The sequence below is a fragment of the Panthera leo genome, chromosome A3 (genome assembly GCF_018350215.1).
Source record: "Panthera leo isolate Ple1 chromosome A3, P.leo_Ple1_pat1.1, whole genome shotgun sequence".
Taxonomy (NCBI): domain Eukaryota; kingdom Metazoa; phylum Chordata; class Mammalia; order Carnivora; family Felidae; genus Panthera; species Panthera leo.
Window position 1 is genome coordinate 11,259,319 of NC_056681.1, and position 19,080 is coordinate 11,278,398.

The window sequence follows — 19,080 nt, forward strand, 5'->3', positions numbered from 1 at the left end:
GTGACTCTGCGCTTGAGTTATTTGCCAATTTTCAGGGTCAGTTTGCCCATCTCTAAAATGGGCATAATAACAATAGCACCTGTCAATGGAGAGGTTCCTCATTCTGCACAGCGCTGGGCACACAGCCCCCAGCGTGTGGGGTCTGCAGGTTGAGCGAGCTGGGGCCCGGCTTCCGGTGGGCGAGACGGCGCTGCCCCTCTGACCGCTGAGCCGGCTCAGAACCACCTCTATTCTCCAAGCCGGCAGCTGGGGCTGCCTCCACTCCGGAACCCTGGGCACCGGCCGTGTCTTTCTTCTTCTTCTTTGGCTACTTTGCAAACTCCTCTTCCTCGTTCTCCTCGCAGGGAGTATCTGTGCACCCAGCAGGCCGAGCTGGATTACCTGTCAGGGCGCCACAAGGACACCCGCAGGAATTCCAGGCTGGTGAGACCTCTCCCTGCCCCTTCCCGCCCGAGCAGCCTCCCTGGGGTACAAAGACGGACTCTCCCTCACCCCCCCTGCCCGCATCACGGGTGTAAATCTCAGTCCCGGAATTTAACCTCACGGACTGTTGGGAAGCTTCTGCCCTCCCTCCTCCCCCCTCCCCCTGCCCCCTGCCTCAAGATTCAGGAGTCCACAGTCTCGGGCAGGGTCCATCTCCACTCTCTGGCTCTAGAAGTAACTGTGAGGTGGGCAGCCGTATAAAGGCTCATCCGTTTTCGCTACTCCCATTTCACAGATGGGCACACTGAGGCAAGGGAAGGCGTGGCCGCCCCGGGGCCGCACAGTGGGCTGACGGACGGGGGGTCCCGCCTCCCTGGACGCTGCTGCTTCTTGACTTTTCCTGCACAGTTACTTTTCTTTCCAAAGCCTCGGGAACTTCCCCATTTCTTTATTTCTAACACGGAGTTTTCCTCTCATAACCGCACATGTATCGTTTCTCATAAATGCATTCGTGGGAAAGCACACACTTCTGGAGGGTTTGATCCCTCCCTCCTTCCAGCTGCATGCCGCTCTCCCCTCAGTCTTCTGTGTCCCACGCTGTTCGACCCCTGAGGACAATCTGGTGGTTCACCTTCCACAGTTTCCTCCCCGGTCCCATCGTCATGTAAACATCCATACGGGAAGTGCATGGAAGGTTTGGGTCAGCGTTAGAAGAATGAAGTCACAATTCTCCCCGCTCCCCCACGTCTTGCTTTTTCTCCCCGGTGAAGCTCCAACCTTGTAGAAACGCCTCCAGGCTCAAATAGAGTGATTTCAGCTACTCGGGCGAGCTAGGGCCTATTTGGAAATAAAGTTTATCAGCACGGGCCACACCCATCACTGACATGTGGTCTGTGGCTGAGTTCAGACTACCATGGTGAGACCATGCGGCCCCCCAAGCCAAAGTTTTATTGTCTGGCCCTTTACACCGAGATTTGCCTGGCTGGCCCCTGGCCCCTGGCGTGGCTGGACCAGTCTGGATTTGCATTTCCCAAAGCCTGAACCCCCAGGCTTTGGGGTGGTGGTGGTGGGGGGGGGGACGCTGGCTGCCTCCTCCACCCCCACTGCTTTCGGTTCTTCTGGCCATGGCTGAAATCACCCCTTAAACAATCAAATCACAGTGACCCCCATTTTGTTGAGGGCTTACCTCATCCTTTGCCCTTCACAGCAACCCTGCGGGGCAGGTGATGTGTTCTGTGGCCACTCCATTTTCCATGAGGCGGTAGAGGCTCAGAGACGTTGAGTAACCGGCCTGGGACACACGGCTGGGAAACACAGCCAGGCCCAGAACTGCCTCACCCAAAGCGCATGCGTTTTCCACTCTTCCCCCTCGGCCTGGAACAGTCTGGAACCGGGCCGCTGACTGCAGGGCCCAGAGGAGGGAGTGGCTGCTGGTTTTCCTACCTCCGAGCTCAGGTGCCCCTGGGATGTAGCCACGTGGCCTGACACCTGTCTCTCCCCACTCTCCTTCCCACAGGCTTTCTATTACGACCTGGACAAGGTGGGTGAGACTTTCTGTCTGCGGTAAGCAAGGTGGGCTCATGGGGGACTGATGTCATTGCCCGCGTTTCGTCCCTCAGGCCATCCTACGGGAGGTTTCCTCCCCAGTTGTAAAATGGGGAAACGGGCTCAGCCACGAGGATGCTGAGGGGCTGGCCTGGCTGGGAGCCCAGTTCTGTGTTAGGACCCGAGGAAGGGGCAGGGGGTGGGGGCCGGGGAGGGGGTGGCCCAGGCTACTTTCAAAGTACCTTCTCTTTTTCTGGGAGAAGCAAACACGCTCTGTGGAAAGGCACATCCGGAAGATGGAGTTTCACATCAGCAAGGTCAGCCTGCCTCCTGGATGTCACGGGGCAGGGCTGGGGCTTGCTGGGCGGGCGGGGGGGTCAGGGGGTGGCTGGGCTCCCCAGGATTGTGGGGTTTAAAAGACCGCATTCATGCTCCAGCTCACGGGGTGAGAGACTGAGTCCAACCACCCCACTGCAGAGGTGGGAGAGTACAGGCCCAGAGAGGGACAGAGACAGGCCCAAGGTCACACAGCAAGCCCTTCAAGCTTTTACCTACCAACTCTTCCATGTTCTGGCCGGGCAGGATATCACAAACCCACCTCCCCTGTTTTGCAGCCCAAAAGTGGGGCAGGGAGAGGGGAAGCGATGCCTTCGCCCAGCCGGTTCGTGCGCAGGCGTCCACCGGGCGCCGGGCACAGGAGTGGATGAGCGATGTGACCCCTGCCCCCGGGGGCTCACACTCTCCGGGGCAGGGGACCCAGGGCAGCGCGGCCTCTCCCGAGGGTGAGAGTGGCAGGCAGGCCTGGGGCCCCCGCGCCCACCAGCCTGCGCGCCCCCCGCAGGTGGACGAACTCTACGAGGGCTACTGCATCCAGTGCCGCCTGCGCGACGGGGCCTCCAACATGCAGAGGGCCTTCTCCAGGTGCCCGCCCAGCCGCGCCTCCCGGGAGAGCCTGCAGGAGCTGGGCCGCAGCCTGCAGGAGTGCACCGAGGTGGGGGGCAGTGAGGGGTGCAGAGGGCTACGTGTGTGTGTGTTGGGGGGGCTGGACCCCGAGGACCATTGCCATCTGCTCCCTGGGGCCTCCGGCTGGCGGGATCCGTGGGCCCCCCTTCCCCCACCTCACCGGGCCCAGGGGCCGGCCGTGAGCCGCCTCGTGTGGGGCTTTGCAGGACATGTGGCTTATCGAGGGGGCCCTGGAGGTTCACCTGGGAGAGTTCCACATCAGGATGAAAGGTAACAGACGAGGGTCGGTGGGCAGAAGCCAGTTTGGTGGGGGGTGGGGGGGGGGGGTCAGGCCGTCTTGGGGGTCCTGGGACTTCTGCTGAGGTTGGGGGTTTGGTCAGGGTCCCAGGGGTCCAGGAAAACTTTGGGTTTCCACTCACGTGACTTGTGACCTCAGCCAAGTCCCATCCCCTGAGGTGGACATGAGGGCCCGGGCCTGTCCGCTGTCCGTCATGACGATTTATCCCTCCCTGAAGGTGATACCCACACGTGGGCAGGGGATCCCCCAGGGAGGACCTGTGGTCCGTGGGGCAGGGGCAGAGCAGGGCGGAGAGGAGATTAGCCTGTCTCTGTTCTAGGCTTCGTGGGCTATGCACGCCTCTGTCCCGGAGACCAGTACGAGGTATGGCCACTCGGGCGTCAGTCCTCAGGGCTTCCCATAAGGCCTTTGGGGGGCGGGAGCTGCTGAGAACCAGGGTCCTAGCTGGGCTTTGTCCCCATCCCCTCCCAGCTAGCAGGAAGGGCCTCCAGGCAGGTGGCGCGGGGGAGGGGCTCCCTGGGGCTGCTGACCCGCCCCTTCTCGGGCCCACAGGTGCTCATGCGCCTGGGCCGCCAGCGCTGGAAGCTGAAGGGCCGGATCGAGTCTGACGACAGCCAGACCTGGGAGGAGGAGGAGAAGGTTTTCATCCCCACGCTGCGCGAGAACTTCGAGATCAAGGTGGGTGAGGCGCAGGGGCGGGGATAGGGTGCCCAGAGGCTGGGCTCAGGCGTCATCCACAACTCCCACCCCCTCAGGTGACAGAGCTGAGGGGCCTGAGTTCACTGGCCGTGGGCACAGTCACCTGTGACATCACTGACTTCTTCACGACCAGGCCACAGGTGATCGTGGTGGACATCACAGAGCTGGGCACCATCAAGCTACAGCTGGAGGTGCTGTGGAAGTGAGTAGGGGGCCGGCCTCCTCCCCAGGCCCCGATGTCCTTCCCCGAGGCTGGCCCCAAACTCCCACCTAGAGGGGACTCCCACCCAGAGCAGAAGGAAGAGGGCCTCGCTGGCTCCTCTGGTGGCCTGACCACACGCTAGCATCCACTTGTGGGCATTCCTGCCCTCACTGGGCCCCACGGCCAGGCTGGAGCCTCTGCCCACCCTCCCTGCCCCCGCCCCTCTGAGTCTTAATTCCCTTCCTTCAACGAACCGCCTATGCTGGCCAGGACCCTTTCCGGTGACCTCCTGGGCTGGGTTCCAGGGAGGAGCCTTGCCCCTCCCCAGGAGGGCTCTCCTCACTGCTCCCACCACCTCATTCCCCACTGGCCCCTGCCGTCCACCAGGCCCCGTGGACCCCAGACCCCACGGATGGGGACGCTCACGAAAACACGTCCTTCCCGGGTCGGGGGCTCTTCCTCGGGCATCGCAGGTGGCAAGGGGCAGTGCCCATCTGGGGCGGCCGACTCGTCACCTTCTTGGGCCGTTCAGTGAATGCTGGTGGTCTCTAAAGGCTCTGTTTTTCTGTCAGTAGGGCTCTTTTGCCCCAAATGAAACTTCGTGTTTGGAGAGAATTCTCTTTATTCCCCGAGGCAGGTGCAGCAGGAGCTAAGGGGCTGGGGCACGCTTCTTCCGTTCTGGAGCTTGCTCTGCCCAGTCTCTCCATCTGGCCTGGGGCCACTAGAGGCCGCTTTCTTCCCAGTGAGCCGGGTGAACCCCCAGCCTCAGTGTCCTCATCCGTCCAGTGGGGGCTGCACACTATTCTTTCCAGGGAAGGCCCTCAAGTCTATAGGGTCGCGGGCGGCCCAGCACCATCCGATGCGAGGCTGGGCAAATCCAAGGACGCAGGCGTCCTGCTGGCCTGAAGCGTCTAGAATGCACAGAGCAGGAGCCAGGCCTTTGTGCAAAGGAGAGCGAGCCGGTGTCCGTGCGGCAGGGAGGTTACCCAGACCTACTGGCTCCCAGGGCAGGCTGGGTGAGGGCCAGGCTGGAGCCCCAGCTCCCCTGTATTTCACACACCCACCTTGGCTTCTCAGTCTTACGTGTGACCATGACCGACAGAGGTCCTTCCATAAATGATGGCACCCCTGTTACAGATCGGGATGAGAGGGATGGTGACGTTGTTTATCCAGAAAATGGCAGAACGGAGTGTCCACTGTGCCTCCGCTCAGCTTCTTGAGGGGCCCTCTGAAGGGGGTGTCATTCACATGTCTGGTGGCCAGTCACTGCCCCCTGCCATGGGGCTAAGGGCCCTCAGGGTGGTGAGATGTTCCCAAGGGGGTTGAGAATGTGCCCCTGGAATCCCTAGGCTGTGACTGTGACCCCAGGCGAGGCCAGGCCCCTCCCGAACCTCCATTTCCTCTGAAGTCCCCCGAGGTCTTCTCTGTGCTGCCGCGTTCTCCCAGGCACTGACGACACCCCGGCCCTCTGTTCTCTCCTCCAGCCCGTTTGACACCGAGAGCTTCCTGGTGTCGCCCAGCCCTACGGGCAAGTTCTCCATGGGCAGCAGAAAGGGCTCCTTGTACAACTGGACACCCCCAAGCACGCCCAGCTTCCGAGAGAGGTACTACCTGGTGAGTGAGCCTCACCAGGGCAGGGATGCTGTGGTCACCCCAGGACCGTGGGTGGGCGCGACTCCCCAGGGGCCAGCACGTGGGGCTGGGATCGGCAGCCGGGCACTTCCGGTCCCCCTTTGGACTCGTGCTCCCTGGTTTGGGGATCATCCTGGGTGGTGTTCTGTCCTGTTTTCCTTCCTGTCAGCCCTCCATTCTGGGGGCCTCTGGACTTGGTTCGAGGCCTGGCTGGTTCTCCTGGAAGCCTGGAATGGGGTTCTCTGTGTGGTGCTACCACCCCAGCCATAGTCTGTTTCAAAATTAAATTTAATGTACGTTTCCAGTAGGTAATACCTTGACATGGTGTCCAGTAAAACATCTCTTTCCTGTGACCTCCGGGGATCTGGGCCCCTTCCTTAGCACCAGCTACTGTTGTCAACCTCTTCCGTATTCTGGCCATGGTGCGCCCAGCATATTACAGTCAAAGAAATCATACGTGGTCCAGAGTCCGGCTTCTGCAGCCGGAACGGCTGGGTTCAAATGCTATTTATGCCTCTCACCTGCTGTGTGACCTTGGGCAAGTCACCCAACCTCTCTGGCCTTCAGTTTCTATATCCGAGAACTGAAAATAACGGCACCACTGTGGTGAGGTTTTGCAAGGATTAAATGAGTTAATGAACGAGAAAGCTTTCAAAGAACACCTGATAAAAACAGATGGTGCTTTGGAACATCAGACATTATTATTGGTCTGTCTGGTAAGGGGAAGGGAGGGGGTGCCGCAGAGCGGGGCAAGCTTGGTGTCAGCTGTTCGCTCATTCACAACTTTGTGCCAGGCTCTGTTCTAGGCCAGGTGGGGACAATGTCCTCAGGGAGCGCTGGCTGATCAAGGGCCTAAGGACCACAGGAACACAGACCAGGGAGGGAGAGGGGACTTCTGGGGCAAAGTGGGAGTTGCTATTGAAAACAGGGCGTCCAGGGATAGGTCCCCAGAAAAGGTGCCATTTGAGTAAGGACCTGAGGGGCCAAGAGCATGACCACAAAGACATATGGGAAGAATGTTCCAGGAAGAGAGCAGTCATTCTAAAAGGCCTTGGGACAGGAAGGTGTGGAGCCTGGAGGATGTGACAAGCAGCAAAGTGGCCTCAGGGGCTGGAAAGGGGGGGATTAGAGGGGGGATGGGGCTGCAGGGTCCCGTCAACACCTCCAGTTCGCCGATCACCTTGGTGGACCCCAGTCACGTTGATAATGTGCGTGTGCGGGGCAAGTCTTTATGGAGGGAAGCCCCACTGGGGTGGCAGGAAGTCCCTGGTGCGGCAGTCAGGCTGGTCCTGTGTCCCCCTCCCCAGTCTGTCCTGCAGCGGCCAGCGCAGCAGGCTTTGCTGCTGGGTGGGCCAAAGGCCCCTTCCATCCTCGGCTACCTGTCCGACAGCGACCTTCGGGGGTCCGGCCTGCGGAGCCGGAGTCAGGAGCTGCCCGAGATGGACTCTTTCGGCTCTGAGGACCCCCGAGACACCGAGACCAGCACCTCGGCATCCACCTCAGACGTGGGGCTCCTGCCCGTGGCCATTGGCCCCAACACCTCCATCGAAGAGGAGGCCCAGGAGGACCCCCAATCCCTGGGCCTCCTGCCGGAGATGGCCCACCTGGCCGGAGGCTCATTTGTGGAGCAGCCTGGCTGGAGGAATTTGGGAACAGAGGGCCCCAGCCTGCCACGGGGCTCCCCATTCCACAAGCATACAGTCCCGGGTAGCCAGAAAGACGATGATGAAGGAGAGGCCGAGGACGGAGCGGATGGGCCTGGGGTGACCCTCGAGAGGCCGCTGCAAGAGGTTCTGGATTTACTGAGGTCCATGGATACTGCCCAGCCCCAGCTCCGGGAGCTGGAGTACCAGGTTCTCGGCTGCAGGGACCGGCTGAAGGTGGGTTTATTCCTGGAGGGCCAGCAGCCCCGCTTTACTAGCGCCTGACGACCGGGAGCAGACTCTGGGGGCAGCCAGCCTGGGCCGGCATCCTGGCCTCGTTCCCCCGTGACCCAGCTGGGCAACGTCTCCTCTCTGGGCCTCAGTCTGTTCATCTGACCAGTGGGGAGAACAATGGCCTTCACTGGCCGGGAGGACGATTAGAAGTGGAAGTCGGGGACCGGGGTAGAAAACCTGCTCCCTGTCTGGCCAGAGAACCTGGCCCCCTCTGGCATCTTCTGGCCCAGGCAGGCGGGGCTGAGGTTGGGCGTTCAATTCCCAGACCCAGGGCGTGTCTAGGGTCAGAGCTGGTGCCACAAGAGGCCTCGAGCAGCCACACACCCTACTCTGAGCTTGTTCCTCGACAGGGCCCGTGGCAGGAGCTGCCCTCGGGTGGCTCTCAATAGTGCTGGCCTGGGCAGATTTATTCGATTTTTCTGATTACATAATTTTATTTTATTATTTAAAAATTTTTTTGAATGTTTATTCATTTTTGAGACAGAGAGAGACAGAGCATGAACGGGGGAGGGTCAGAGAGAGAGGGAGACACAGAATCCAAAGCAGCTCCAGGCTCTGAGCTGTCAGCACAGAGCCCAACGCGGGGCTCGAACCCACAGACTGTGAGATCATGATCTGAGCCAAAGTCGGACGCTTCACCGACTGAGCTGCCCAGGCGTCCCTATTACATCATTTTAAATGTATGGACAACAAAATGTGCAACAGTGGCAGCTACTTAAGCATCAGTTACTTGCTGAAACCGCTCTCTTGTGTAGGCCACACACACACCCACCTCCAACGTTCAGCACCAGTGACAGAAAGTTTCACTTTGTATCTTTAAAAACTGAACTTCAAAACAAAGTTGTTTATCACTGCTACGTTCTTTTGAAAAGGAGCTGCCGGAGAATTTCAAGAAAAAAAAAAAGTCACTTCTTTTGTATTTCTTAACAGCCTTTCTGTGTGGAATGATTTGAGGCTGCAACATGCAGCTTCTGTCACATGGCTGTATTTGGAAAAATCATACCTCCTTTACATAAAAGCCTTAAAATAATATTGCAGTAAGGCAATACTTTTATTTTTTTATTTAAAAAATTTAAAAAAATGTTTTATTATTTTTGAGAGAGAGAGAGACAGAGTGTGAGTGGGGGGCAGAGAGAGAAGACGACACAGAATCCGAAGCAGGCTCCAGGCTCCGAGCTGTCAGCACAGAACCCGACGCGGGGCTCGAACTCACCAACAGTGAGATCATGACCTGAGCCGACTGAGCCCCCCCCCCCCCAGGGGCCCCCCAGGCAATACTTTTAAACGTACTTGAGGAGCTTTTCTTCTTGTACCAAACCGAATTCGAAGAATAAAAGTGAGCATAGGCCATAGTTTTTAGTTTGATGTGTATGTGTATAATGTGTGTGTGTGTGTGTGTGTGTATACACGTAGTCGGTCCTCACCATTCATGGATTCTGTGTGTTTCTCATTCATCTACTTGCTCTAAGGCTTACCTGTAACTCCAAAATCAGTACTTGTGATGCGCTCACGGTCATCTGCGGGCACGTGCAGAGTCGCCTGCCATGCACGTGCCCGGCTGGGGCCGAACCAGGGGTTCACTTGTTCACAGAGGGTTCACACACTCTGCCTTCTTCTTGCTGCCCGGTCCCAACGCGTGTGCCCTTTCTGCCGTCTAGTTTGTGCCGCGTGTTTCACGTTTTTGCCCTCTCTTTTGGCGATTTCAAGCTGTTGGATGGGCCCGGCCGCGTGAAGTGAGCCCAGGAAGGCTGTGCAGGGCCTCACTGACAAAATCCAGGTTACATAAGCCTCGTCCAGGTGTGAGTTCAGTGTGAACGAATTGTCAGTGTAAATTAAATAAGGTGTCTTCGGGGCCCTTGGATGGCTCAGTCAGTTAGGCGTCCGACTTCGGCTCAGGTCATGATCTCAGGGTCCGTGAGTTCGAGCCCCGCGTCGGGCTCTGTGCTGACAGCTCAGAGCCTGGAGCCTGCTTCCGATTCTGTGTCTCCCTCTCTCTCTGCCCCTCCCCTGCTCACACTCTGTCTCTCAAGAATAAACATTTAAAAAAAAAATTTTTTTTTAAATAAATAAGGTGTCTTTAAACAGAAGTACACATGAAATGAGGTTCTGTACTGATGGGTTGATAAAAATGTGACCAGAGGCTAGTGGTCTCTGCATTTCTCTTAGGAGCAATGGTTTGGTACCACCTGGAATAATGAGCACTGGTGTGTGTGTGTGTGAGTGTGTGTGTGTGTGTGTGTGCGCGCGCGCACATGTATACACCAACGTACTTTTTTTTTTTTTTTTGCTGGAGGAAAGACCCGCAAGTAGCCATTGTTATTCTCTAACAAGAGAATAACAAGGTTTTCTCCGCGGGCTCAACTCTTAGGAGCCTAGTTCTGCTTCTCAAGGCGGTATCTGCTCAGGCTGTGCCTTGGGTGGCTTCGTGTGGGACGTGGCCTGGGCGTGCCAGGGATGGGGACCGAGCAAGCCCTGGGGTCCTGCCCTGGATGGAGGGGAGACCAAAATCTCCAGCAATGGATTTCTAGATCCCGAGGAAGGGATCTGCCTTTGGGGGACTCAGCCCGTGGCAGGACCTGTGGCACCAGCACTCTCCTCATCCCTGCCAGTCAGGGGGTGCCTCAACCATCCTCTCCTTCCACATCTCCCTGGGAGAAGAGACCCTGAAATCTAGAAGCTCACCGGGCAGCCTTTGAGCCTCCCTTTGAGCCTGACTCACACCCTATTTTTACAGTGATTTGGGATTAGCTGTCGATGTTCAAAAACTAGCAGGTTCCCACAAAAATCTAGGTTTCCAGCTTTTCTTAGAAAAGTGAACGGTCTGGCCCCACATTCCCAAGCAGCAGGTGGCAGTCTGGCCTCTTGGGGGAGGACACGTGTTCTCGGGCTCCCCCCACCCCAATCACTTGCCCGCTCACTCCTGTCTCTCGCCCTGTCCCTGTGGGCGTCTGTGAGCCCAGGAGAGGCTTTTCGGGTCTGTGTCCCTCGGGCTTTGGAGCCGTACCTACCAGGCTACTCGGGGGGGGGGGGGGGCCTCGGGGGATTCCGCAGCCCTGTGCCCATCCTTGATGTGGGGGGTTGCACTTGGGCTCCGAGGGGCGGTGCTCATGACCTGGACCCGGTGGTGACGGTCCGTGGCCTAAGGTCCTGCCGCTCTGTCCACAGCCCCGTGGCGCCCGCCAGGAGCACGCCTCTTCCGAGAGCCTGATGGAGTGCATCCTGGAGAGCTTCGCCTTCCTCAATGCTGACCTCGCCCCGCAGGAGCTGTCCCTGTGTGGGGGCTGCCAGGGTCCCAGGTAGGCGCCCTCCCCTCCCAGCACCGACCCTGGCGACGGGCCTCAGTTCCGCGCTTCCTGTCGGCCCCTGCAGCCTCAGCCTTCCATCGCCCTGGTCCCGACTGGTACTTACTCTGTTCCTCTGCTGCGCCCCCCCACCCCTGCATGCCTGCCGCTGGGCACAGAGCAGGGGCGTGCTGACCACTGAGTGCACGACCACCCCCCAGCACGGTCCCGAGCTGCGGGCAATGGCCTGGTTGGGTTCTTCTCTTACAAAATAACAAGGGACATAGTAGGACCTCTGTCCTCTACCAAACGGGCAGCAGGGACATGGGCCCCCTCTTCTGTGCAAACTTCCACCCCCACCTGCCCTGCTCACGCCCGGCTCCTGTACCCGAATCTCAGCAGCACCAGACAGGACACACAGTACATCTCGTCTTCTCCTCTCACGATCCCACCCAGCATCCCGGTGTCGCGTCCGTCCTTCCTCAGGCCTCGGGCTCGGCCTCCACCACGAGGCCAACGTGGTGCCGGGTGCGATGCTTGCTGGCAGGCTTACCCTGACCCCTCACTGCCCGGAGCTGGGTGTGCCTGTCCCCACTTCACAGATGAGCACGCTGAGGCCAGGGGGGCAGGCCCGTCCAGAGTCACAGAGCTAAGGATTAGCTTGAACTGCAGCCTTCTGCCTTCAGATCACACATCCCGGAGGTGGCCCCCCGCGTCCCCCGCCCCAGTCTCCAGGGCCCGTGCCACCCCTCGTTGACGGCTTTTGCCTTTTCTTTTCTGTTGGTTTTCTCCTCGGTGTAACTCTCTGCCTGGGCCCTGGAGCGGGCCTCCCTGATCGGAGCTCCCCGGGGAGGGAGGGTCCCCTCTACCCGCGGAGGGAGCTGAGCCGCTAACTGGCACGGTCACCCAGTTCTTCTCAATCCAACTCAGAAAGGACAGGAGCCCGCCCCCGCTGCCAGCACGGACAGCGTCACCTCGGGAGCTGACGGCCGGCACCCCGGAGCTGGACATGTTGCTCACCGTCCACCTCCACGTCTGCAAAACTCTGCTGCAGGTGTGGCCACGGGCTGTGGGGGGTGGGGCGGCCTGCCGGGAAGCCGGGCTGGGGGGCGGGAGTCCTCTCTGCGAAGATCTGATCTTGCCGGTGGTGGGGAGCACGGTGCAAGGGAGAGAGCCAGTGAGACTGGGGAGGCTCCTCTGTGGAAGGTCCAGGCCTGGGTGAAAGGTCACGTGGCTCTCCCGAAAGTCCAAGTGCTGACCCCAAAGCAGCGGCTGTGGCTTTCTGCGGCAGCTGCCAGAGCTCCGATCCAAACCGGCTCAACCAAAGGGAACTTTTTGGCTCATGGAACTCAAAGGCCCTGGGGTAGGCTTCAGGCCCAGGTGGATCCAGGATTTCAAAAAACATCGTAACTGGGTCTCTCTCAGCTCTGCTTTCCTGCGTTGGCTGGCTTCACTTTCAGGCAGGCTGGCCCTTTCTGGTAGCAGAGGAGGCCCCCAGAAGCCGCAGCCTGCATCCCATCATCTCGGCCACCTTGGGGAAGCAGGAACCCCCAGACGGGAGTCAGAGAGCTACCACCGGCACAGAAAAGCTGGGGGGAGGCAGGTGGGGGCCGCGGTCGTGATCGGCGGCCTCAGAGGGCATGTTTGTGCTAACCTGGAGCATCGTGGGTTGCTTCCCAGAAACTTGCCTCTCCTAACCTGTCGAGGATGGTCCAGGAATGCCTTCTGGAAGAAGCTGTGCAGCAAAAGCAGGTTCTGGAGATGCTCTCTGTGCTGGATTTTGAGAAGGTCAGCAAGGCAGCATCCATCGAAGAAAGTAAGTAACTGCTCGCTGCCCACGGGCCGCTCTCGTGTGGACGGCACGAAGCGATGGGCTCTGGAGGGCAGGGGAGCCTCGTCTCCCGTCCTGATGCCCAAAGCTCACTGGCGCCCAGAGGGTACGAGCTGGGGTGGTGGCGGGGCTGTGCTCAGACGTACACGCTGTGGGGCGCAGAAGGGAGGCCACACAGCCTTGGAGTTAGTTCGGTGGGCTGTGTGGCTCTGGGCAAATGACTCACCTCTCTGGGCCTCAGCTTCCCCACCTGTCTAAAGAGGAGGCCACTGGGTAGTGTTGTTCCGTGAGGTAATCGCCAGGACGCGTTCAAGGCACACGGCACGCACTCCCAGAAACAGCCGTGACCCCCGCTCTGCCTCTGCCCCCCACGGAGCCTCCCCTTGCCCGTGAGGAGAGGCTGGTGGCAGCAGCTGTCCGAGCTGCGAGGACCGCGGTACGGGCCCAGGGAAGGCATCCACGGCCGAAGCCGCCGGTCCTTGGCGTGTCAGGCTGCGATGTGGGAAGGAAAGCTGCACGAAACCCTGTCGCCCCTGACCTCTCAGGCCTCAGCGGAAGGAAATCCTGGGGCCACCCGGTTGCTCGGCCTTCCCGTCAGTCGGGTCCCGACCCGGGCTTTCAGTTGTCCCCCAGGCCACACGGAGGAAGGGGTGCCTGAAGCTGTGGAGAGGGTGCACTGAGCCCGGCAGGGTCCTGTCCTGTTCCGGCACGACGCTGCTGAACCAACTCAAGAAGACGTTTCTGCACAGAGTCCGAGGGAAATACCCGGGACAACTGGAAATAGGTACCCCCTCCCGCCCCAGGGCCTCATTCTAGCCCCGTCTTTGTCTCTGTCTCCATGGCACCAGAGGGAGGGCGCTTCTCAGCTACACGTCACCGCCTCTTCCCGGGACAGGAAGGGGTCTGCGAAGCCCTGAAGTTGCAAATGTTAGCCTTGTGGCACATCTGTCTGGGGATGGACCGCACGGCTTCCACCAGAACCTTAAAGGGGTTAGGAAAGAACGCTTCTAGAAAGGTCGGCAGGATAAAGGTGTCTTAAAGTGTTGGCTGGACTCTTCCTCAGAAAGCAGAGCATCTTTCTCTGTTGACAGCTGACAGCCGTCCTCCCTTCCAGGGCCTCTGGAAGCTCCAGCCAGCAGCATCCGGCTGCTAGTTGGCCTGAATACTCCCAGTCCCCAGCCTCGGGCATGGAGTGCACCCCAAGAATGACTACATGTGGGGCTGGCGGACCCCAGCCGCAGCGTGCTCCTTCTCTTGGGCACAGGAGGCACAGTGAGGGACACCCGTCCGCATGCCGTTAGAAGGCCTTTAAACTGCCCCAGCCATGCCCGGCGGCGGAGCTCCCCGGGGCCCAGTCTCTCCTCACGGCCTTCTCCTGTTTCGCCAGCATGCCGAAGGCTCCTGGAGCAGGTGGTCAGCTGTGGTGGGTTGCTCCCCGGAGCCGGGCTCCCCGAAGAACAGACGGTCACCTGGTTCCAGTTTCACAGCTACCTGCAGAGGCAGGGGGTGTCTGACCTAGAGAAGCACTTTGCCCAGCTCACCAAAGAAGGTAGGGGCTGGGAGGGAGGGCGCCTCAAAGCAACGCCAAGAACGAAGGAGTCTCCGTCCGTGGGACCCTCTGTCCTGGCTCTTTGGAAGCCAGTGTCTTCGAGCCACTGCGTCTTTCCCCTCCGGCTGTTCTTTCGAAACCCCAGATGGAATTAGATTGTACACTCGGCCCACGCAGGGAGATGACCTCCGAGGGAAGGAGGTTTTAGAAAGCACAGGGCAGAGGTCAGAGCTGGATAGGAGGGTGACGGGTGGCTGGCCGGAGTCCTGAAAAGTACGGGCTGAGGTTTTATTAATTTTCAGGGTGATTTGACCCCTTGCCGGAAAGCCTTCCTAGAGATTCCAGGAGGCACCCCCTTGAGGCCGATCCAGGCTGCGCCTTGGTGATCGTGGGGGCTTGCCCTGGGATCTGCTTCCCGAACACGAACACGGCGGTGGCCAAACAAACGCGCAGCTGTACTGCCGACCGCAGTCAGAGGGACCCTGGGCCCACTCCTCTCTTCCAGTAACACTTGCCGAGGAGCTGCAGTGTGCGGGGCAAGTCAAGACGATCAGGAAGCTGCAGGGGAAGCGGCTGGGCCAGCTCCAGCCCCTGCCCCAGACGCTGCGGGCCTGGGCACTGCTGCAGCTGGACGGGACCCCCCGGGTGTGCAGGGCGGCTAGTGCTCGCCTGGCCAGCGCGGCACGGAACCAGAGCTTTCGGGAGAAGGTACGGTGGGGGGAGGCGGGGAGGCGGCAGCCCCATGGCTACATGTGTGACAGCCAGGGGGACACAGGCTTCGTCTCTCGGAAAAATAACAAGGGATGTTCTGAAGGGGGTTGCCTTCGCTGCGAGGTTTTTTTTGTTTGTTTTTTTAAAGATTCTACTTTAAGTAATCCCTACACCCAAACTTCCAACCCAGTCACCTGCTCCACCTCCCGAGCCAGCGAGCCAGCCAGGTGTCCCAGGATGTTTAGACTTAGGGAGGTTCCCTGGCACGTGCATGCATGCGGTCCTTCTCAGGCCATTGCCCTGGGCGACGCCAGCCCTGGGGAGGGACCTGGGGTTGCTGGCGGCCACCCGAGGGACCCACGGAACCTCACGTCTTACCGCCTCGTGCATCTGTGCCGCCAACGCCAACATTCCCGTTTGGTCTGAGATGTCGCTTGCACGGAGAGCGTTTCTTCCTTAGGGTTCTGACGGCCAGCCTCACCTCAGCTAGTACGTGTGGCTGGCTGATTCGTTGGGTTCAGTCCGTTTGAAAACCAAGAAACCGGACCCCTCTGCCCTTCAGGTTCCTGGGCCTGTGACTACTCTAGATTGACGGTACCAGCCCCCAAGGTAGAGGAGGGCAATACCGAGGCCTGACTGTAGTCTCGGGCCACCCAAAGGCCGGGTACCTTCTCACACGCTTCCTAATTAATCTGCAGAGTCTCGTGAAGCCCATGCAGCTCTTTTCTGGCGGATGTGGCAGAGGGGGTGGGGTCATTGCCGGGACCGGGGACCAGGGCTGAAGGGAAGAGGTGCTCGGCCTTCGGGCCTCCCTCTGCACGTCCAATTCTTCGAGTGGCCCCGGCCAGACATCGGATCGCTCCGATGCAGCATTTTATCTAGATTTGGAAAATACTATTAGATGAAAAGAGCTTTCTTCATTTTGATTACCATCAGCCCAGGGACCAGTGTGTTTATTAGAGAGACACCAAACGCCGCAGCATACGTCTTGGGACTGGGTGCGCCTGGCCCAGAGATGAATAGATCACAGCCCGATTTTTGTTTAGAAAAGGGGAAGCAGGGCTCGAGGAGCCCTCCAGCATTAGAAGGATTAGCCACAGGCAGCATGGCTTCGGCTGACCCCCCATTCACGGCAACCTTATTCTCCAGGCTCTGGTCTTCTACACCAACGCCCTGATGGAGAACGATGGGAAACTCCAGCAGGCCGCGTGCATGGCGCTAAAACACCTCAGGGTGAGTCTGACCTGTCCTCGCCCGTGACGGAGAGAAGCCTGCTTATGGCTAATGTTCCAGTTGGTTCATTTCAGAATTATTCCACTGGGAATACCCCTCCCCTCCCCCCAAAACTACCGCCAGCAAAAAACAAAAACAAACAAAAAAACAAACAAACAAAAAAACGCCCCTGAAGAGCTCGTTTTAGAGCAGACCTCAGTGCTACCAGCAGAGGCCCCTCAACAGTAGTCAAGGAGCGTTTGCTCTGGCTCGGCCTGAAGCAGCAGGTGGCCCTAGGGACTCACTTTGGAAGTCTAGGCTTGTGTTTTAATGGCCTCGATTTAATATTTTCTAAAAGCACAATAAGCTCGTTATAGGAAAGAAAGTGTAAAATTCAGAAATGTAGAAGTCACCCTTCATCCCAATACTTAGTAGAAAGTACCGTTGGCATTTTGCTACACTTCTTTTGTGGGTGTGTGTGAGTATTTAAAATTGTCGATCATGCTGGGGGCACCTGGCTGGCACAGTTAAGCCCGTGACTCTTCGTCTCGGCTCAGGTCATGATCCCTCTGCTCACTGAGTTCGAGCCCTGAATCGGGCTTCTGTCTCTCCTTCTCTCTGCCCTTACCCCACTTGTGCTCACTCTCTTAAACTTAAATGTCTTTAGATTGTTGATCATGCTACATATATAGCTTAAAAACAGTGAGCAAAACAGAAGCTCTTAGTGGTAGACTGGCAGTGCTTTAGAAGTCTCTATGAAGGGGCCGTTGAGGGTTTACCTTGACAGATCCCCCCCACTCTTGTGTGGTAGAAAATTAAGCTTTGTCATCTACTTATTACTATAAATAATATCATTATGAGCATCTTGGCATGTAACGCTTTTAAAAAATAGAGAGTTCTGAATTACTTCCTCAGGCTGGACTCTACAAAGCGTTACTCCAGACCGGAGAAAATGAAACTTCTGGAGACTCCAGGTACAACTCACCCACTTAAAGCAGATATGAGAGGATGTCCATCTTGCCTCAAACCCACCTGCATCTGGAAGTCTCATTTAAAAAAAAAACCATCGCCAATTTGTTTGATGAAAAATAGATTGAACTCACCCCATTCGTTCTGAAAAAACAAACAAACAACAACAAAAAAACAAAACCAAGGGAAGTTCTAGGAGGACCATCTGGTTATAATCGAACAGCCAAGCCAGTAAGGGGGTAGGGGTGCTCCGGAGGAGAGGCTGAAGTGCACTCTGGTCCTTGGCCCTGGAGAGCAGCCAGGGTCAGCTGTGCCCTCCGACTGATGTTCTCACGGCCTGCCCAAGAGGGTAGAGTTAGGAGAGCAAGGGGGAGGTGGGAAGGTCCAGAGGGAAGCAGGGCTTCCCATTTTTCAAGACAGACCTTCTAGAAGGAATCTATCCATAAAGCTCTGCTGATGGCCTGACTCAGCAGCAGGTGTCAGAATCGAAAAGGTGGGGGCCCTTCTGATGAACTTGAGGCTACATAAGAAACCTACAAGCCTTCAGAAAAGGAAGGGCCTGAGGCCCCAAAGACCATGCTAGGGCTGGTCTTACAGAGCTCAAAAAAGTAGATTCCACCTGCTACCTAAAATGTTGCCTGATGGGTCCTCTTTCCCCTCACCTCAAACAGGGCATTGAAAGCATCGATCAGATCGCCAGCCTGTGCCAGTCGGACCTGGAGGCCGTGCGAACAGCAGCCCGGGAAGCCACGCTGTCATTCGGTAAAGTCCAGCATCAAACGTTGTGTGCGATACAGTGGGGTTCGCGACGACCTTTGGAAGGTTGTGCTAGAGGGGCCACGGTCAGCCCTCAGAGATGCAAAACAATACAGAGGCCAAGCGCTGTCGGCGACCCACGTAACTGCACTTGGCCAAGATGGGTTTCCTTCATGGTTGAGGTGGCATGAAGTGCCTTATTTCTCTCTTCAGCTTCAGTTTATGATCCTTGGGAGTGAGAGCCAGGTGCAAGGCAGGAATAAAGTTCAGCAAATTCTGTCTTGAATGTAAGGGGGAGGCACCGGGTCCCTCCACGCGAGTGGCCAGCAGGAGCTCCCCAAATGCCACCCGCCTCTGCCACTAAGGCCAGCTGGGTTCACCAGAGCAGGAACGCTGAGGTGGGGGGACAATCCAGTGACTGATCACCTTAATATTTCAGGGGAGAAAGGACGCTCAGCTTTTGAGAAGATGGACAAACTCTGCTTGGAACCAAGAGGAGAAGCCTTTTGCCAGGAAGCGGATATTGAAATCACTGTATTTTAAGAAGCCTCAGCTGGCACCTTTGTTTTTGCTGCTGCCTTGCCTTGACCCAGGGCCAGAGCTGTGGGTGGGGGTATGCTCTGTGCTCCCTCAGTCCCCAGACCAGTCACGCAGCCCAGGGGCACAAATGGGACTTTGCATATAGGAGCAGGAAAAGGGGACGTGCGGCACTTTGAAGGCTGTTGGACTTGAGTCAAACGACCAGCTTTCAGTTTTGAGAATCTGCCTGACCTTCCCCGGCCAGCTGCACCCCGAAGGGGCCAAGGCCAGGCGGGTTGAGGCCTGGAATCAAAGTCTCCCTGCCGGTTGGCCTGCTCAGCACTGCTGGTTCAATAAAGACGGGCAGTGAAGAGACAAGCGGGCTGACTGACCTCGCTAAGGAGGACGCAGTGGGTCATTTCCATGGCAGCAAGCCGTCACCTTGGCAAGCCGGGCAAGGTGGGAAGACAGACAGAGCCAGGGTTTCCACGATTCATGCTCTTAACCCAAGCAGTAGTCCAAACGCCGCCGTGGAGCCTGGTGGCGGCCTGCA

At 58.1% G+C, this 19,080-nt stretch overlaps 1 protein-coding gene across 1 annotated transcript in view; it reads left to right on the plus strand.

The window, feature by feature from the left end:
- Positions 1 to 18,551, plus strand: part of RIPOR3 (RIPOR family member 3) — a 73,710-nt gene extending 55,159 nt beyond the window's left edge. The window contains exons 4-22 of the mRNA XM_042930677.1: positions 345 to 423; positions 1,940 to 1,963; positions 2,232 to 2,285; positions 2,810 to 2,959; positions 3,138 to 3,201; positions 3,549 to 3,592; positions 3,782 to 3,907; positions 3,985 to 4,130; positions 5,615 to 5,744; positions 7,070 to 7,642; positions 10,865 to 10,995; positions 11,911 to 12,034; positions 12,661 to 12,796; positions 13,434 to 13,595; positions 14,199 to 14,360; positions 14,866 to 15,068; positions 16,221 to 16,304; positions 17,924 to 18,014; positions 18,448 to 18,551. Of these exons, the coding sequence (XP_042786611.1) occupies positions 345 to 423; positions 1,940 to 1,963; positions 2,232 to 2,285; positions 2,810 to 2,959; positions 3,138 to 3,201; positions 3,549 to 3,592; positions 3,782 to 3,907; positions 3,985 to 4,130; positions 5,615 to 5,744; positions 7,070 to 7,642; positions 10,865 to 10,995; positions 11,911 to 12,034; positions 12,661 to 12,796; positions 13,434 to 13,595; positions 14,199 to 14,360; positions 14,866 to 15,068; positions 16,221 to 16,304; positions 17,924 to 18,014; positions 18,448 to 18,551 (2,587 nt within the window). The remainder of the gene's footprint in view (positions 1 to 344; positions 424 to 1,939; positions 1,964 to 2,231; positions 2,286 to 2,809; positions 2,960 to 3,137; positions 3,202 to 3,548; positions 3,593 to 3,781; positions 3,908 to 3,984; positions 4,131 to 5,614; positions 5,745 to 7,069; positions 7,643 to 10,864; positions 10,996 to 11,910; positions 12,035 to 12,660; positions 12,797 to 13,433; positions 13,596 to 14,198; positions 14,361 to 14,865; positions 15,069 to 16,220; positions 16,305 to 17,923; positions 18,015 to 18,447) is intronic.
- Positions 18,552 to 19,080: the final 529 nt, after the last annotated feature.